This window comes from Podarcis muralis, chromosome 9, assembly GCF_964188315.1.
Source record: "Podarcis muralis chromosome 9, rPodMur119.hap1.1, whole genome shotgun sequence".
In the NCBI taxonomy this organism is placed as follows: domain Eukaryota; kingdom Metazoa; phylum Chordata; class Lepidosauria; order Squamata; family Lacertidae; genus Podarcis; species Podarcis muralis.
The window spans coordinates 30,230,966-30,251,911 of NC_135663.1; the positions used below are offsets into that span (position 1 = coordinate 30,230,966).

The 20,946-nt window shown below is 40.8% G+C and overlaps 1 protein-coding gene across 6 annotated transcripts in view; it reads right to left on the minus strand.

Annotated features, from left to right (window-relative positions):
- The window catches only part of ANKRD50 (ankyrin repeat domain 50), a 44,189-nt gene that overhangs the window by 7,850 nt on the left and 15,393 nt on the right, over positions 1-20,946 (minus strand). For all 6 annotated transcript variants that reach the window (XM_028743043.2, XM_028743046.2, XM_028743047.2 and 3 more), the window contains one exon: positions 12,403-12,632. In XM_028743043.2, the coding sequence (XP_028598876.2) occupies positions 12,403-12,632 (230 nt within the window). The remainder of the gene's footprint in view (positions 1-12,402; positions 12,633-20,946) is intronic.

The following is a 20,946-nucleotide window of genomic DNA, read 5'->3' on the forward strand; positions in this document are numbered from 1 at the left end:
TTCAGCTGTTCTGGTTAGTAATTTGCATACTGTTCCTGAGAGTCACCTAATCGCTAACGATCTGTGGGTTTCAACTTACGATGGTCAATAAGGCCAATTATATTGTGGGTGAAAGCTGTTAAATGATCAACAGTCCACCCCAGTTTAAACCGTGTATCCAGGGGGCTATAATAGTTAGGTTGCAATTGTTTTGAGTCATGTTTATTGTGTTTACAGCACTCTGGGATCAAAGTGCTCCACTTTCCAATAAACCTTCTTTTGGGGTATAATGGGATAAAGGAATCCAGCTGGAATGCTCAAGCCCTATGGGCAAGAGTGCTGCAGTAATACTAAGGGACACGAGAGATTTTTACAGCTGTTGTGCTGACTGCTGGAATTTACAGTGTCCAAACACAGCAGAGGTCCAAGGCTGGGTGGATTCACAAACATGCAGCAAACAAGTTATGAAGGGACAATTTGATTCTGGATAGAAACAGGCAATCACTCCAAAATTTTGAGAGAGATTATCAGCCACATGTGTACAATGTCAGCTGCTTTCTGATAAGCACTTGCTACCTGATAACCACAGTTTGTGCATTTGGTCAAAGGTTGGGGAATGTCTGGAGCACAGGCCAATATGGGCATGGCAGCCTCCCCAGTTTGGGTAAGCCATGACCATCTACCCTACATGTGACCCTACAAGTAAGAGAGGGGATTGCCCAAAGCCTAAATCTGTATCCTAATCTTCCCCTGACTGTGCAACACAAATAGACTCCAGCTTTTATTCTGTTAACTGTGATCATGCCAGAAGTGAAATGCAATTAAGCATTTGATTTTGAAAATGAAGATGCACAACACAGGCCACTTATGCAATTTTAATGGAACTAAAGTAGCACTTCGGCATAGCAGAACCATGCTATCACGACAACATTCCAAGAGAAGTCACCGCATCCAGGAGATGGAAGGGGGTCCTCTGAAGATTTATCATTTCTCCCAAGCCCTTTAGTGTTCAATACTCCAAGGACAAGATCATAAATCTAATACCTTACATTAATCATCTAAAGACAAGATAATTTGCTAACCTACTTTATGTTGTTGGCTACTGGAAATCCTTAACAATGTGTGGACGAGCAAAGTGACAGAATGGGCACGTACGATTCATAAGACATTTTTCACGGCATGGAATAGCAAACAGCCGCTCCATCACTAAATACTTCTGGGGAAGCATGAGAACTCTCTAACTAATAAATATTCACCAACTGTTTGCCAAGGCCTAATCTGTATACAGCAGGGATGGAGATGCAGGTCTCAGACTCCTGGGATACTCCTGAGGCCACATCCCCTTCCTCTTCTAGGCTACACACCCCTAACCAGCCTGCTCCACACTCTCCTCCAGAGCTTCTGCCTGTCTGGAAAATGTCACTGAACTGTGAAAACACTTCTTGCTTGGCAGGAATGTAGTTTATTGTACAAAGTTAAGAGTCACAGCTTTTGTTTCTTTTTCTTTTCAGTAATACAGTCGTACCTTGGAAGTTGAGCAGAATCCATTCCAGAAGCCTGTTCAACTTCCAAAACATTCAAAAACCAAAGTGCGGCTTCCTACAGCTGATCAGAAGCTGCGGAAGCCCTGTTGAATGTTCAGCTTCCAAAAATAGTTTGCAGACCAGATCAGTCACTTCTGGGTTTGCAAAGTTCGGGAGTCAAAACGTTTGGGAACTAAGCTGTTCAACTTTCAAGGTACAACTGTACATACACGTCACTTTGTTTATGACAGCTAATGGACAGCAAAACCAGAAGACAATAAGGTAACAAGCAGGAGTTGCTGGATGTGTGTGTGTGTGTATATTCCAATCCCTGATTTGAATTTCACCACCCACGCTAAACTAGCTAGCCACCAGTTTCCCACTGTGATTCAGCAACAGTCAGCACTGGCATTATCCCTATATGGTTTGGCACTCAGATCTAGCATACCTGGAAGACGAAAAATGTGTCCACCTGGAAGTATCCTGAAAATGTATCTTAACATATTGAAATAAAATTGCTTGGTATACACATGCAAAGGCTCACAGTCTCTCTACTACGCCCAGCCACACCTAGCTGTTCTCATGTCACTCAACCCAGTTGATAGCCAGGCAGATTTGAACTCTGAATCAATCTTACATTTTGTTGAATGTATCTAGACGCTAAACAAGTCTAAACAAAATTATGTAAGATTCCTTGCCAACTGCTTCTGACTAACTCATAAAACACACACAAAAACACACACACACATATTAGGCTTGCATGGACAATAAAGATAAAATATTATGGGAAAACTCATTATGTTGCAAAGCCTGTCTCACGAATTCTTGAACTCAGCAAGTCAGGAACAGCAGAGACAACTTACAATCTCACGACCCAACTTCTGCATTGTTTAGATTTTTCCTACAGCACATCATCTTTTCCCCAACAGGAGCTCAAAAATCCATTTCCTTGATTTATTAAATTTGCTTCCAGCTCTGTAAACAAATCCATACCAAATTTAGCTTCTGGCATCTCACAGGGGTCTTGGGTCATTTTAAGAAGTATATGGGCAGTATGCATTCTATGAAGAACAAAATACCTCCTTTGGTCTTTAATCTAACAAAAATGTTTTACCACTGAAAACAAAACAGGAGCCTTGTGGCACCTTGAAGACACACAAGTTTATAGCAGCATAAGCTTTGGAAGACATGATAAATCTGTGTGTCTTCAATGTGCCACAAAGCTGTTTTCCTTTTTACAACAGACTAACAAGGCTACTTTTGGGAACTACAATGCTGAATTTTATTATCTTGGATCTGCTTGCCTCTTAATCCTATGCATTATGGAAAATTCCAAAACAACCCTTGTTCATATTTCTCCTTCACTCAATGCATCTTAAATATGTAATCTAAATGATGAGGCAATATTCCAGTGCCTTAAGTATGAATAATTTACATTGCCAAGCTAAGCTGATCTAAGTAGAATTAGACATTTATAATAACATTTTATGCATACCTACTCATAAGGAACTAATCTCTCGGCAGTGAAATATTAATCAGAAAACCAAAGCCCCTCCTTACACAAGGCCGTTTGAGTGAGGACTGAAGTTAAAACAGGCTGTGCACAGAGGACATTCACAGAAGCAGAATATGAGAGAATTTGCCAGAACAGGGTTAACTGAGTTTTTGAATTGTGCACAGAGGCTGACATTTATACCTGGCACAAAACAATCAGAATGCAATTCCTTTGAAATATAGTGAACTTCCCAGCCTGCTATAACTTCTAAAAACCCATTCAAATGCAATTTTTTTTAATACAGTGGAACCTCTGGATACGAACGGGATCCGTTCCGGAGATCCGTTCGCATCCAGAAGCAAACGTAACTAGTGATGGCACATCTGCGCATGCGCGCGATGTCGTTTTGAGTGTCTGCGCATGCGCAAGTGGCGAAACCCAGAAGTAACGCGCTCCGTTACTTCTGGGTTGCCGTGGAGCGCAACTCGAACGTGCTCAACCCGAAGCACATTCAACCAGAGGTATGACTGTATAGAAAATGGCTGCTTGGAATGCATTTATTTGTAAAGTTTCATTGGGGGCAACATTTCATTGGATGAGGCATCCATGCAGTTTGTTCACCAAAGGAGAAGGCTGACGTTCTATCTGTTTTGAGGGTGCTAAAGGGACTTATCATAGCCCAGTGTTATATTTTATATATACTGGTTGGAGAATTTGTCATTTAAGGTATTATGAGTGAGCTTCACTTCTCAAAGCAGCCAGGCTGCCACTTTCAAAAGCAAGCATCTCATTTTAAAGGCCTTGTTACTAAAATCTTCATGTGTTCTTCATGTGAAACTGAGTTTATCCAACTGGAGCTTGCATTTCAGCAAAACATTGTAAATCCAAGTATCTCTATCTATATATTTACAATACATGCTTACTCTGAAAATGCAAAGAGCAATGCAAAGAGAATAAACCTCTTCCTCTGCACATCAATACAGTGGTACCTCGGGTTAAGTACTTAATTCGTTCCAGAGGTCCGTACTTAACCTGAAAACCACTTTAGCTAATGGGGCCTCCTGCTGCTGCCGCGCCGCCGGAGCACGATTTCTGTTCTCATCCTGAAGCAAAGTTCTTAACCTGAAGCACTATTTCTGGGTTAGCGGAGTCTGTAACCTGAAGCGTATAACCTGAAGCGTATGTAACCCGAGGTACCACTGTACTTCCATTCTAGAGGTAGAATGCACAAGCCTATGGAAGTAAGTTTCGGGAACTCTCTTCCCTCCACCAACCTGAGTACACAAGGAACCTGGGGGACCAGACTAAAAGCCCATCAAACCAGCAACCTGTTCTCACAGTGGTCAGCTAGATTCCTGCAAGCAGGACATGGGTGCAACAGCACTCCCCCCACTTGTGATTCCCATAAGCTGGTATTTAAAAGCATATAAACTGACACAGCAGGTAATACATAGCTGTTATGGCTAGTAGCCATTGATAGCCTGATCCACTGAGGGTTCTCTATATGTACATTTAGTGGCATTCTAAATCAAAACATCTGCAAACAGAATGAAGGCTACTCCAGTACACAAATGCTCAATGCAACTTAAAGCCACACAGTTGAAGATATCAGTGACCCACAACTAATATACAGTGGTGCCTCGCAAGACGAAATTAATTCGTTCCGCGAGTTTTGTCGTCTTGCGAAGCACGGTGTCGGGAAAGTTTTGGAAAAGCTTCAAAAATCACCAAAGTCTTTAAAAACCTCAAAAAAGGCTACCACACCGCGTTCTATGAGTTGCTCCTCGAAGTCAAGTCGCAACTGTATTAACGGTGTTAAGAAAAAGGAAACAAACTTGCAAGACGTTTCCGTCTTGCGAAGCAAGCCCATAGGGAAAATCGTCTTGCGAAGCAACTCAAAAAACAAAAAACCCTTTCGTCTAGTGAGTTTTTTGTCTTGCGAGGCATTCGTCTTGCGAGGTACCACTGTACCTCTAAAATAGATACTATGCAAGGAGAACAGAGTGCGGTGCCATCGTTCAATGGCGGAGCACGTGTGCTTTGTGTAAAATGTCCCAGGGTCCATGTCTGGCACTTCCAGGTAACATGAAAAGTTTCAGCCTACAAGCTTGGAGAGCCACTGTCAATCAGAGCAGACCAACACTTTGAACAAACAGTCTGGGTTGATATAAGACCCTTTTGCTTTGTGCTTTGGAAACAAAGTGAGCCAATATGATATAATGCAGGATGTTGTTTCTATGATCCTTATTAATGGTAGTACTTGATTCACCTATCAATAGTTAATCTTTCCAATGAAAAGAAAAGGGATGTGTGGAAGGATTTGCACCGTCTTAAAATATTCCACTGGTGAGAAACTATATTTGCCCTTCAGCCCTGGAGATGTGCCAGTTAGATTAGATACACATTAGTGAGGAAATTGCTGCCGTTTTAATGTTACAGCCAGAATAATATTAAACACTTCAGGCAATGGTGCTGTTTTCAAAGTTTGTCATTGTCATAATTGAATTGCAAAATTTTAGCCTTCTCCTACAGTAAGCTTTAACTTGGAAAATCTCCTCTTGGCTTCCGTAACCATTCTGTTTAATGCATCACAAAACCTCTAAGAACTATCTGTCTACATTTGCAATTTTCATTTGTGTTCTTTTCTGGGTAGATTAGACATATTGCTCTTCAAGCAATGTTGTTACCATGCTTTCTTATGTCTTTGTTTTCATCTTCCAGTTTATCTACTTATCTCCTGCCATTGTCTGAACCAAACAATGAATCTGGCTGGAACAGATTTCTATGTTATGACTTTTGTGTAGACAAATCACATTTAACTGGTGATCAGCTACCCACGTCTACTATTGCTCTCTGCAATTAGGATGTAAAGAGAAGCATATATGTAGTGCTTGAACATATGTGCTTTATTATGTATACTCCAATGACAAACCTTTCCCCTTCCTACAGAAAAAGCATTGGGGTTGTATCCAATTGTGTGTGGCCTTCCCTTTGAAGAAAGCAAAGGCTGGACATTTTACAAGAATTCTGGGGAGGGAGGGGAATCACATGGGGGAGCATGGTTCTATTATCTGTAAAGGTCATCCACCAGGGCAACCAAAGCTGTCTCAGTCCATGGCCAGGTCTGAACCCAGATAATAACAGATCTAAATAATTATTTTCAAATAATTAAAAAACTTTGACATTAAACACAACAGCATATTTAATGTATCATCTAGTCTGGCTCTAAAGGAGAAAAATATGCAGCACCACACCGTTTCCCCACAAAGGTGCCAGAAAGTCAACCACAGCAGCAATCCTACACATCTGAGATTTAAGTTTATCTCATATAATTCGGCTGCAGTGAGCCAAGGCATAGTCCTAGTTCCTGCAATAATTCCACATTAGTGCTTTGCACTTATCCTTTTTGAAATCCATCTGTTTAAATGCAACTGATCAAAACCTGAACACAGTCATCTTAAAAACGACTATGCAAATGAATGCTGGCATCAATATTTCCTATCGCTAAGGGACTCTATCGACATAATTTCATGTGATCATCCTGTTTGTTGCATGTAGCTGGCCTGATCCTTCTGCACTGATACTGCAATGCAACTTTGATGGATAACGTATTCCTCCCTGCCTCCCTCCCAAAATAGTAATGAAAATTTTGAGTGAAAGAGTTTTGAAGAGCCTGTGGGACCCTATTAATAACTTCTCTCAAATGTGAATGTTTGCCTCTTAGCAACATTCTTTGTCCTTCCTGCTTTGTTTACATGAGATCTTATCTTGGGATAACAGCCTCTGACCTTGCTTCAAGTCAGCCTAACTTGATTAGGAGATGCAGACACCATCCTGAAGCCAAGAATTCAAAGCAAAAAGATCAACTTGGAAATAATCAAAGACTCTTGATTGGCCTTGCTGTTCATCTCAAGATAAGTGAGTATGTAAACAACAGCAGAGTTTATCTCTGGTGGAGGGAGCCCGCATTTCCACAGGGATCTGTGAATGGCCCAAGAGAGTCTGCAAACAGCACACAGTAATGTTTTGTTTGCATAACAGCCTTAAATTCTGTACTGTGTGCCATGCTTGCCCTGGAGACTTGCTCACAAATCTTACCTCCATCCTAAGTGCAATTGTGTAGCAAAGGGCAGCTGTATGTGAAGGATGGAACGCCTTCCTGGCTCAATACAGTTTTTACACCAGTGTTTGCAGACCATCATTTGTCACTTAGAAAGAAAAAGGTAACTTATCAAGGATTAAGAGCCACAGGCATAGTAGAAAATCAAGAAAACCCATGATAATGGCCCATAAACATATGTACTGAGCAAAAACAATGGACAGAAAAAAATATTTCTCATATAATATGTCAAATACCTGGGAAACTTTTTGTGTTTTAGCCTGGCACCAAATTGTGAACATTTCACAAATGGGGAGCCACAACAGAAAAAGTCTCTCACCCCGCTCTCTTCCCCCAGGTGGGGCACCCACAGCACAGCTACATATGAAGACCAAACAGTTCAGATCTGAAGTTCTCCTAATATACTAGAAACTTCTACCACACCACCATTCTAAAAACAGTCAACCCTGAAGTAAGTGCCCCATCAAAACAACCAGGATTTCTGGTATATAGGCAAAGGAATGAAAAATGTCTTATAAGTCATGTAAAGTGGAACCCTTTGATACATGTACACATAAGAAAATGCTCACTTCAAATGAGACAATTCCTCTCTTCTACACAGCTTTGACAAACACCCTACCCATTCGAACTCAGGATGCAAGGGAGAAACGTGCTAAGAGGAAGGCACGCTTGGCAAAACCACACCATGATCAACTCCTGCCGGGAAACCTATGTCCCCACTGTGGAAAGACGTGTGGATCCAGAATTGGCCTCCACAGTCACCTACGGACTCATTGTTAAAACCGTGTTTATGGAAGACAATCTTAATCGGCTACGAGTGATAGAAGAAGAAGAAGAAGAAGAAGAAGAAGAAGAAGAAGAAGAAGACCCATATGATGGTTTTGTAGGTTGGCTAATTTGGTCCCATGAAGCTCCTGTAGATCAGCTGAATGAATTACACAGGGGACCACATGACTGCATCACACTGAACAAGCCCCTGAAAAATACCTGTATTGCTGTCTCTTCTCCCTATTCTGGAATTTAATTAGCAGTTACCAACATGGTGGAACTGTACCAATGCTTTAATAAAAAGTTTTGTCTTGCTTCCCAATACAGTGCTAGCTAGTTTCAACTGTTAAATCTTTTTACTTATCAGGAAAGTTGTTAAACATCATTTGTTGCTACTGCTTTATTTTAAGTTGCTAACATGCAGCATATTTTATGATGTCCCTATTAGTAGGGCTGAAATGTGAAAATAACAATAGTTTTAAAAAATGCATCCGGACAGCTTAGAAATAGTCTAGATGCAACTTTTGATTATTTTTCCAAAATAAAAGGCAAGCTAATAACAGAAATATTGTAAAAATGAATTTGCCTGCTAAAAATGTGTTGGATGAACATCTAAAAATAACTTCCTTTGAGAAACTTGACACTTGGCAAGCAAGCAAGTATACCATGATAAATTAATAGCTTCAGGTATTTTAGAATCAGACGCTTATTGAAGCTGCTTGGCTTTGAGGCACAGGTGGTATTTTAATGCCTTCTTTTTAAAAATGTAACTGTTTATAAACACTTACAGTCAAGTACAAAATGTTTTTTCTAGCTTTCATTTCAATGGACATATTTTGAACTTAATCATTTTTTATTCATAACGATCACAAATTGGAACAAAATTGTTACCAAGGGTTACAGATGTGAATTGCATAATCTCAAACTTAATTTACTGCTTTCATAGTACAGTAAGTAATTTTTCAATAAGAAGGCAAAATCAAGGAAAGATTAAACACTTAAGCCCCACTGATATCAACTGGACAGTGCAAATCCATCAATATGACTTCTAAAATGTTTTGACATTGGCTACAGCTAATGTTATTAATGACTTCCATAATAATTTTAATGTAGGAAGTGTCTTCACTCAGAATCCCATACATTGTCATAAAACTCAGGGGGGAATTGTGCTTCTCAGTCCATCCATAGTGGTAGTTCATGTGCTTTCTGTACTTGAGACACTGAATAACACTTGTCAGTCAGAGCAGATGATACTATGCTCAGTGGGCGGATATTCCAATTTGATATGACAGCTTTTTATATGTTCACATCATAGGTACTTGGGTTTACATCCCAAATACAGAGAATTTGTTGTCTAAAACTGTCACTTCTTGTACATAGCTATCTTCCTATTTGTAGGTGACTTTTCAGCCCACAGGTTGTTTTGATTTTTGTTTGTACATTTCCAATATTTAGGCAGTGTTTTATAGTGTTTAAATTCCTCCCTCCTCCTCCTCTGTTGCTGAGCTATGATCCTTTTCTCTTGCAAGGGACAAAAATGCATGCATGCTGTAAAATACATGCTATGAAAACTATGCAAAAGTTATATTTCAAATTGCCTTAGCTCTGCAATTTGCTCACTACTCAAAATTATGAGTGTGTTTGCCTATAAAGAAGGGGAACCTTCCCTTTTCATCTTCTGAAAATAAACTGCTCCACCCAGTAACCAACTACATACTAACATACTTCTGGAAAGTTCTCGACCTTCAGTTGTCTTAAACAAAGACACATGTGTACACATTGGATGGAAGAAATGTCTGAAATATCTGAAATGCTACCTACTTTTTTGTATCTAGGAAGGGGATGGATAGAGGGAAGGCAGGAGTATTATGCAATATGGGAGGAGCAGCAGGAGGAACACAAAAGAAAACACTGGAAAGAGGAGAGGACTATGCTGCTCACAGTGCAAATGCATGTATTTATTCTCAGGCTACAGAGGAAAGCAATCATGGCTGCTGCAGCTACTTATAAGAAAAAGCCTAGTGTGCATGTATAAAATTATACACAAGACAATACACACGCTCCATTAACTTGTGAATTAAATTAAGTGAATCAACCAAATTTGAATGCCTCATTTTTTAAGAAATATATGAAATAGTGAAGGGGAAAAGGATTTAAATCAATTATGAAACAAGACCTTTGTATCAGAGACTGAAAGATCAGCTGCAACCCTGAATGATGTGCCTATAGCAAGTATCAGGAGCAACCAGATTCAATGGGTGAGGCTGTTATACAAAGGTTGAAGAAATGAAAGATGCGCCCCTGAAGCATAATTCATTCATTTTTTCCTGTAACCTTTCATACCTTTGGGGACAGGGGGAGTTGGAGGGAAAAGAATACTTCAAAGATGAAAAAGTGAAATGAGATGCAAAGCAAAAATGCAGTAGCTGTATGCTTTCAAGTTCACGCCTTCTTTTTAAACATTCACATGGGCTAATAAAATATTCCATTCAAGGAAGCTGTTATCAGATGGATTGCGGGCCCTGCAGAAGCTACTATGCTTATCAACAAGGTACAATTGTATGCCTAAACAGCAAAGGGAACCTGTCACTTTTCACTGAAAGGATCTGAAACTGCTCAAGAAATTCACTCAAACACGGTGCCGTTCAAAAGCTCTTGCCATACAGGAAATGATAGCTCAGGTTAAGTTTTACAAAAGTCATTCATAGATCCAGAATTCCTGTTATTGTAGGTCAAGTCCAACTCACCACTCAGATGCCTTGCCCAAGACTCCTACATTGCTGCCAACTAGTTGGCATTAACCCGGGACAGGGCCTTCCTTGTGGTGGTTCCTTGTTTGCGGAATTGCTCTCCCTGGTGAGGTGTGCCTGTCTCTCTCATAAGTGATTTTTTGGAAATACGTGAAAATATTTCCGTTTACGCAGGTATGAGATGGCCGAGATATACTGGTTATAGCAACCATGAAATAAATAACTGTCAGGGTATGTGATTGCGTTTAAATGTTTTGATTTGATTTGAAATTGCACCGTTTAAATATTTTGCTGGGCTCCCATGGGAGGAAGGGTGGGATAAAAGTTTAACAAATGATGATGATAATAACAGACTGCCTAGGACTCTTTATGATAGCAAATTAACTTAAGTCATGGATAGTCAAAAACCATTGCACCCTCTTTCCTGCAATGTCCCTGTCCATGGAGGACAGGTTGGCATGGCACACAGAGGCCAAAGAAGAGATTTTAGGGTTGAACTAAACAATATGGCTGAAACCAGTGACGCCACTGCAAGAACAGAACCAATTTCTCCTAACACAATGAACTTCCTTTCACCATAGGCACTGCAGGTTGGGAGGAGAGAAAGGAGCAGTTCACTCACACATTAGACTTCACCATATCTAACACAAAGGCTTTTTTTAGCCAGCACTCACTGGAACTCAGGTGAGCGCCATTGTCATTATAAGAGAACAAGGATGGCATTTGTGGTGAGTTCCAGCACCTCTTTTTCTACAAAAATAGCACTGTCTAACACCATATGTTAACTGTGCGATCGCACAATTAAATGCACCTCAGTTTTTAAATTTCCTCTAAAGAGACATAGGGAGGCATTCTTGATTTTGACTATGGTGCATTCAGACTGTCTCAATCCTTCTCCTCTCTCCCACTTCAGACCTAGTGTATATACACAGCACCCCTGCTTGCCCCAGGAGAAAAGTTGCCAATGGCATTACTAATGCCTTTAAGAAGTTAATAATAATAATCTTTATCAATTTTAGAAATCAAATTATCATAACCAAATGCATCATTGAGCTTTGCTGTAAGGGTGAAGAGACCAGGGATTTTTAATCTATTTATTGTTATTATTAATAAATCAATCTATTTATTATTGTTAATCTATTTATTCTTACTGTTAAAGCTTTATTATAACTGCGGTTTTATTCCACTCATTGCCTAGTTTCAAGCTGGTTTCACATGAAGGCTGGGTATCCAGTGTTTATGCTTCTCTACGTTTAAGAAAAATCCCACGAACAATAGCAGCGGAGTGATGAAATGAGCTCACAATTCAGCAAAGACTGGAACAACAAGTTGTAGAAGATTCCCAATAGTCTGCCAACAGCATACTCCCAGGATCAAATACAGCTACACCCATACAGTGAGCTTGCAAAGGTAATCCTCAACTCCCAGAGAAGAAGATGACAAATCTAGATTTTTAGACAGAAAAAAAAATTTGCTGCACACACACCAGACTAGTGGATTTAAGTCTTCAATGCTGTCATGTTTCATGCACTCTTTTACTGGGGAAGAACAGCACAATAAACCCCATATAATATATCAGCATCCATGTAGATACACCCACTATGTACAATAACCATTGTCAACTGGGTAAAGGCTCCAAGAAAATGGAGATTCCAGAAAGTTAATTGCTGGAATTTAGTGATGAGTAAAACATTTCAGAAAAGGATTTGACACATGAGGATCCAAAAGTGAAGCATCAGATAGGTTTTCACTGGTATTTGCACTCACCGGTAAACATTTTTGTAACAGCTTTGCTCTGCTTCCGGGCAGAGCACAGGAGCAGCAACCATGGAGGGAAAAACTCATAGTGACTAGCTAGAAGCTCAGCTATAGTTCCAGATAAGCCCGTAGATGTCTGGTCGCCTTCTGCAATGTTACATCCCTCATCCACGGAATCTACAAGGAGGAAGAGACTTTGTTGAGGGGGCTTGGCTCCGAGAAGAGGCAGCAAAATGCACCTGCAAGGAAAAAAAGAAAGGAGAATTATAATACACACACGTAAAATCCAGAAATATATTCTATATGGGTGGTTTTGTTTTTCAGCAAAGGAACTTGTGTGTGTTTGTTTACGTGTACACAAAGAGGTGCTCACAGTATGTACTAAAGCGAGGTCGCTAGGGAATTCTTTTTCCAGTGTTGTCAGGGAGTGCAGACTCACTTGCAGCCACTTTAATATTTGATTAAGCCTTTTAACATGTAAACAAATGCAGTTCAAGTGCTGAGGCCAACGACAAGCACGTCTGGATTACGCTTGTGCAGCTACCCAACACGGCCATAAACAGGGAATTTCAAGTTTAACAGGAGTTGGATACGCCCAGCAGAATGTATGTGAAATCTGAATAGAGGTTATATTAGTACCAAGCGCAATCCCAGCTAATGTTCTAGTAACAACTATTCGCAGCAATGCTCCTGGTTTGCACAAGCCCTATTGGAAGGAACTGCAGATACACTTACTCTCTTGTGCGAATGTCATTCATTTCCATGGCTGAGTGCGCAACAAGTGGATGCTCTCATGATGAGACGGTACACAATCACAAAACCACCCAGTAAGAGCCTCTTTGCATGATCTCTGAAATAACATTCCTGAATTCAAGTCAGTATCCAGTTCGTTTACTCTAGCAAGCAGTTAAGTCCAAAGCTAAAGTGAACTGAAGGTGAACCAGCAACTCTTGGCAAGATCAGAGGTGCTTGCTCACTCCTTGTTCCTTGGAAGCTACATGATTATTCACTGTATGAATACAAGATATTGCAGGGCCATCTACCCAAACCAAACCAGACTGTCTACCTCGTTTGCCCCCACGCAAAATGTCATGGTGGTAGATGTCTAAGTCCTTGCATCAGTGCTAGGAAGCAGGCCATCACCCCCCCCCCCACCCAAACCGGTTGGGGGGTGAGAGCATATACTAACAGTAAGTACAGCATCAGAGCTATGAAAGCTTCAGAGATAAAGAAATAGCCCTTCAAGGAAAGGCAGCTATCCCCTCCCCCAACAGCATGGTTCTCTCTGATCACAAGATTTGCAATTCTTAGGCTGGGGGTGGGAAGGAACAGGCAAAACCCAGAATCACTTAAATAACTCAAGGATGTGTTCGTGCTCCGGAATTCTTTATGACAGCATTTTATCAAAAGATGTGTCATGATAACAACCTGGATTACCCCCTTGGAATATAATTATAATTATAAATCCCCAATACATGGGATTTAAGTAAAGTGTGAAGTAAAAAAAGTACATGCCAGATAAGAAAAAAGATACACAACTAGCTCAAAGTCTGTACAGTGATACCTCGGGTTACAAACACCTCGGGTTATGGACTCCGCTAACCCAGAAATAGTACCTTGGGTTAAGAAATTTACCTCAGGATGAGAACAGCAATCATGCGGCGCCAGCGCCGGGAGGCCCCATTAGCTAAAGTGGTACCTCAGGTTAAGAACGGTTTCAGGTTAAGAACGGACCTCCGGAACGAATTAAGTTCGTAACCAGAGGTACCACTGTACAGCCAATGAATAATTAGATATTAGAGTTGCAATCCTGATACATTTGCATTCTAGTTAGTCTCACTGAACTCTATGGGGCTTGCTTCTGCTTGAATAAGCCTAGGACTGAAACAGCAAACCTCTGAAACACACGTTTCCTTCATTATCCAAAGACCTTACTCATCTAATTGCACTTTCTGCCACCATGAAATGCGAGAAAGTCTTGGTAAAACAGTGAAAAAAGCATGTTCAATTATCCAAACTTCTGATTACTCAACACAGCTATTGGGATGAATAAGGCTGTAGTACTATTTTGTCAACTGGCAGGGATGGGGGTGGGTAGAGCCTTCAACGCAACTTGCATTTTTGCCATACCAAGGAAGTGATTCACCAACCGCTTCCAGTAATGTAGCCCCACTGACTTGACCAGATGAGTGAAAGGCCTGACACACTTCCGAAGTGTCATTTTGTATTACTAACCATTTGCCTTTTTGTGTGTGTTTTTGGACTGGAATTCCCCCATCACCTCCGAGAATCCATAATTTCCATCATACTTTTTCTGTGTGCAGCTCTTTATGTCCCTATTTAAGACCAATTTTATCATATAGGTGATTCCTAATTTATTTGAAATGGTTAAAAAAAATCATCGGTGCATATTTAAATGGAATAGATGAGCATCACTTTCTAATAATTGTAAAGAGCTAGGCATTCCATATGTAGGGTAAAACACATTCCATGCAAACTCACCACAGTTCACATTTAGAAAGGTTTGGCTATTCCCCATTTCCACCAGTGCTTTCTAAGATTTTTAAACACAAATTTAATTCTAGCAGGGGAAAAAAGAATGCATTACAACACATTACAGCTACCAGTAACTCCCCAAGGCTAGAGCATCATTACAACAGGAGATATCACACAAAAAAGCAGACTCTTTTAAGTGTCTGCTTCAGCGCATCCAGAATTTTCTAACTTCCAACTGCATCCTGACCTCAGGCCTATTCAGCAGATTCTTCAATAAGGCAACTGTTCCTGCCATGAAATAGTCTTGACTAGAAAATAATCCCTTTATTTTCAAAAATGCCATCTTGGTTTCAAAGCAGAATGAACTGCAGCAATTCGCCCCCTTCTCACGCCAGCCAAATGTTTCGTTATCTCTAGAGAAGGTTAGCAGTCATCTTGAAGACCGTTTGAAAATAATCATGAGCTCTGTAAAATAAGATGTAAACAATATGCCATCAAACCTAATTATATGTTTTGAGTGAGAAATCGATCTTCAGAGTGACAATGAGTGGAACAAAGGGCTGGGAGCATCTGAAACTTCTGCATCTCCACATAACACTGGTTTTACTTCCAAATTCAGATGTGCAGCTACACTGTTAGGTAAAGGTAAACCTACTCTGGGGTTGCAGCGCTCATCTTGCTTTATTGGCCGAGGGAGCCGGCGTACAGCTTCCGGGTCATGTGGCCAGCATGACTAAGCCGCTTCTGGCAAACCGTTTACCTTCCCGCTGGAACGGTACCTATTTATCTACTTGCACTTTGACGTGCTTCGAACTGCTAGGTGGGCAGGAGCAGGGACCAAGCAACGGGAGCTCATCCCGTCGCAGGGATTCGAACCGCCGACCTTCCGATCAGCAAGTCCTAGGCTCTGTGGTTTAACCCACAGCGCCCCTCTTTATTCACTTGTTTCTACTCTTTCCCTACTTACCTTAGGTAATCACTCCTACCCTTCACTCCTCCCTTCAATAGCAAAAACACTTTTATGAGAAAGGTTCTTCATGTTAAGCAGACGCTCTTTAAAAATATGTCACCAAAGAGCCTTCCTTTCAAATCCACAGCACTAAACTTTTCCATCTGTGGGAATCTGCCATCCATGCCATGTAGCAAAAAGGTCTCCACAGAACTCCATTAAACAGCAGCCAGTCATGTGGCCTTGGTTGGGAGATGCAACCAAGCCATGCCTTTTATTTCATTTTCCCCGCCTTCCCACTACATTCACGCTTGTGTAGTAATTTGTGATAAAATGTTCATGGCAGCAGCAGCTCACACTAAACACATTTCCCTAGAATGGCTTGTTTTGGGATGATCAGCATCAACTCTTCCAAGAGAGCGCTATTCAAAAATGTCTCCTGCAACCTTTGCCAACACTCCTGCAAGTGGTAAAAACCTGCACTGCTACACCAAGAAATGGGAATCTGTGGCCTTCTGAATTTTGGCTGCCTAGTCGGTATGGCAAACAGTGAGAGGTGATGGCAGTGGAGTCCAGCAACACCCGAAGGTCTCTGTACTACATATTTTACACATGATTTTCTTTATCTGATGTAAATCAGTAGCCATGCAGGCATCAAAATTGCATGACACATTCAGTTCCTAAGAAACAGCACAAATTGGTTTATGTATTCATTGATCATTTGGATATAATTTCAGCCTCATCTCACCAGAATAGGTCTATAAATCCAGAAGACTATATTCCCTCATATGAACCTGTCTGGGCTCTGAGATATTCAGGGGAGCCTCTTTATCTTGGTCCCACCACCCTCAAAGGCATGTTTGGTAGAGACACAGTATAGGGCCTACTCAGTGGCTGCTCCCAGAGTTTGGCTGCTCCCTTCCTAGAGAATTAGATTGGCTCCCTCCTTGTTGACTTGAAAGGGCTAGTGCTGTCTTGTTTTTATTGTAGTGATCTATATGTTTGTGTGTGTATAAGGGTAAAGGTAAAGGTACCCCTGCCCATACGGGCCAGTCTTGACAGACTCTAGGGTTGTGCGCTCATCTCACTCTAGAGGCCGGGAGCCAGCGCTGTCCGCAGACACTTCCGGGTCACGTGGCCAGCGTGACGAAGCTGCTCTGGCGAACTGGCACCAGAGCAGCACACGGAAACGCCGTTTACCTTCCCGCTATAAAGCAGTACCTATTTATCTACTTGCACTTGGGGGTGCTTTCAAACTGCTAGGTGGGCAGGAGCTGGGACCGAACGATGGGAGCTCACCCCGCTGCGGGGATTCGAACCGCCAACCATGCAATCGGCAAGTCCTAGGCGCTGAGGTTTTACCCACAGCGCCACCCGCGTCCCTGTTTGTGTGTGTACAAATGTTTAAATGTTGTTTTTAAATGAAAGCTTTCCCCTCTATGTTTCACCTGTTTCTATGTTAGCTGTAAGTTGCTTTGGGTTCCTGTCAGGGGAAAAGGCAGGAAATCAATAATGATATAAATTAAGAAATAAATGAAGATCACCCACAGGAAATCTCAATACACTTTTCCAGCAGAACTTCTCCTTTTGTGACATTTGGAGCCATTTTCGAACTGCTCAACTGCACCAATTCTATACAGCTTCTGAATTCACCTGAATTGCCAATTCATTTCAGCGCTAAGAGAAGTATCTTGCCCGAGTTATCCGCTGAATGTTCGGACTTACAAGATTTACAGTTGCCTCTGGATCTCTCATTTCCTTTCCTGAATCTATATCATACAAACAAGGAAGAGGCTTGACAAATCTGAAAAGAATTTAATGTGATAAAAAGAGGATGCACTTCTGCAGCAATCAAAGGATTTCCCTGGATAGATATGAAAAGGAAGCTACAGACAATGGAAGAGTAGAGACTTCTACTCACAAAGGCTTCCTCAAAGGACACAATAATTCTTTATACGAAGTTTAAAGTAACAATACTGCATTTTATTTTATTTTTGCTTCAGTAAAGCCACTGGTACCTCTCCCCACTTCCTCCATATACTTCAACTTTCACCTTAATAAATTTAACATAACTTTCATTGATCTAAGCACTTGAGGGGAAGTGTAAAACCACAGAGGAACTGCACAATGTCTGGATAGTTTAGTGCAAGACTTTGTAGTCATTCTTCAGAATTAGCAGACTGTGAATGCATCCTTTTTAACACAGATGACAAGAACTGGTTGTAGCTTTCAAAAGGAACCAGTGCCATCTACGATGCTATCAGAGCTTCCTTATCCCTGCAAAAAAACACCCCTACCTAACATTCAACAATTTCCCTCGTCTCCTTTACAGCCACACAAAACTGCTGGTTCAGTAACCCTGAAATGTACCAGGATCCGTAGATCCTCTCTCATTTTTCCACTGATACAAAATATGCTTTAGCCCCCAAAGCATATGACACAACACTGGGTGCTACTAGATTGCATTCCATTTCTTTTATTCATCTTCATGACATCATTTCATGCATCCTGCATAATTCCCCAATGTCCATTTAAGTTAGCTCCTTCATTGGCAACCCCCCACTTTCATTCCTAAAGTTACCAGAGAAAAGAATGAATAAAACAGGTTTAAGGACTATGGCTGCAACCCTAACTTTGTCTGCTGAAGTTCTGTTGAATCCAGTGGGACTTATTCTCTAATACTTGAAGGAAGGACACTAATTCCTACTTGATCGTTTATTTATCTCCTTATCTATTTCATACACTTCTTGACTGCAACAAACAAACTGACAAACCTCAAAGTGGTTTACAAAGAGATTTTACCATGTAGCATTTCCCCATCTTCGCTTTGTTTAGTTCTTCATTCGCCTTGCGCTACACTGCATTGCTAAACTCCAAATGGATTACTCTACCTATCTGTTCAAGAAAATGCAACTTTGCTCAAAATAAGTAATCATAAACCTGTGTGGCAGGTGTTAATATTCTTGGTGGAAATCTTTCTGCCAAAAACACACTAAATAATAATAATAATAACAACAACAACAATAACAACAACAACAACAACAACAACAACAATTTATACCCCACCCATCTGGCTGGGTTTCCCCAGGTGAATCAAATAAGATCAGGGTCTGATATCCTATGGTCACATGCTTGGCCTTTTGGGGGTGAAATTGAAAACATTATTATCTGGGAGCAAGTCCCAATGAATTCAGCAGGACTTACTCCTGAGTAGATGTGCACAGGATTGCACTGTTAGCCTGCCTTTTATAGTTGCATTATAATTTATGAGCAGGCAAGCAGAGTGCACTGTAGTTCATCTTTCCATAACCGCTGACCTTCTTCATAGTCTTTTTGACAGCAGAAGTGTTCTGAATGGTAACGACGAATTCAGCATGTTAAAGGTTGCAAAGGAAAGGTCTCACACATACCACCATGTAACACCCCGCATTTATCTGTACTGACTTTCATCTTCCTTTTTCAATTCCCTTAGTTAATCCAGCCAAGAAATGAGTTCAAATGGATCACTGTATCATCTTATAGCTTACACTTGGACACCAACACAGCAACCGTAATTATGAAATTTCAGTGTCTCCTCTTTCACTGTCACTGAATCCTTATATAAATCTGCTTTAGCCACAGTCTGCTTTAGACATAGATATCTTTGTTTCATCATTTTACAGATCATTAATATGTTAAGCTCATGTCCTCCAGGTTTATTAAATGGCTGCAATCTATACTGTAACAGTCAGTACTAATACAGAAACAGACTATTTTGACATGCACTTAAAATGGTAAAATTACAGCAAAGGTAGTACCTCTCTATTTTTGGTAACATGCTCTGTAAAATCAAGCTTTCCCCCTTATTTGTTCTCTTCTACTCACAAGCTGGTTCTCTAGGTCATAACATACGCTAAATCAAGCAGAATTCCTTCTCTACACCATCTTGATTTATAACTAAAGCAGTCTGTAGCACGACCATGTATGGTGGTTTGTTCCATCTCTCCTAATGAGTCCGTTAGAAAGGAGAGAGAGAGAGAGAGAGCACTATGTAAAAAAAGATTCACTTTTTGAACTGACTCATACATAATAGAACCAGTAACAAAAACTTAAGAGTGAAACTCTGCACCAGCAGAGCTGAGGGGAATCAAGAGTCCAGCAACATTTGAAGAACCACAGGTTTCCCCACCCTTGGTGTCAGTTTTTAAGGACACTCAGTGATTTCAAAGAAAACAACTATATTCCCACAATCCCTTCTATACCCTGATAATCAATTTTCTACCTCTTTCCCTTAACTTCTGGTATTATGCACTGCCTATTTGTCAACAACAACAACAACTGGAACACAGCAAAATTAACCTATGTTCACTGTATGTTTGCCCTGACTGTATCTTGCTGTAGCCATTTTTGCTTTTCTAAAGTTAATTTCTTAACGTTCTGCAGGTTTCAAAAATTACGTGCAAGTACAATTCAGCCTTCCAACTTTGCCCCTGGACAAGTTGCTTCTTTCTGCCATTCATCCTTCCTCCTCTGATTCCTTTCCCATCTCCTTTGAAGTAGTGGGTTGTCACAAAGTGACTCACCTCAGCACCAAAAGCTGAAGCATAAATCACACTAACGCTGTTAACAAAATCTATTCCACAATTTATGTCTTCAGCCTCTTAGATATAGCATGATTGCAAGAGGAAAAGGAAGACTTTTAAATAGCACTGTTCCACCTGTGCTACCACCATCGCATATTTTATATGGCAATTTCCCCCAAAAGTCCTACTAGTGATTTAATGCAAAAAGTTCTCGGAAGTCTCAGAAGTCTGGGTTTGGAGATTTAGTAAAAATGACAGACAAAGCAAGTTAAGAACACCAAAATGAATTGAAAGAAAGATTGTTCAATTTTCTCTGCACTGCGTTTTAAGCTGTTTATATCTATCCAAGCAATGGATGTTGGGGAGGGGCGAATTCTCATGACATTAAGTCATACTGAAAGCAGTTGTGTCCAGCTGGATACAGTGCTGGCCCTGGATGGCAAGGGCTCAAATCCCAACTCAGCAATGGGTCACTTGAGGTCTGGGGTAAGTGACTACTGGCAAGAAACACAGAGTTGCTCATGAATAAACACAATAGGGACAAAA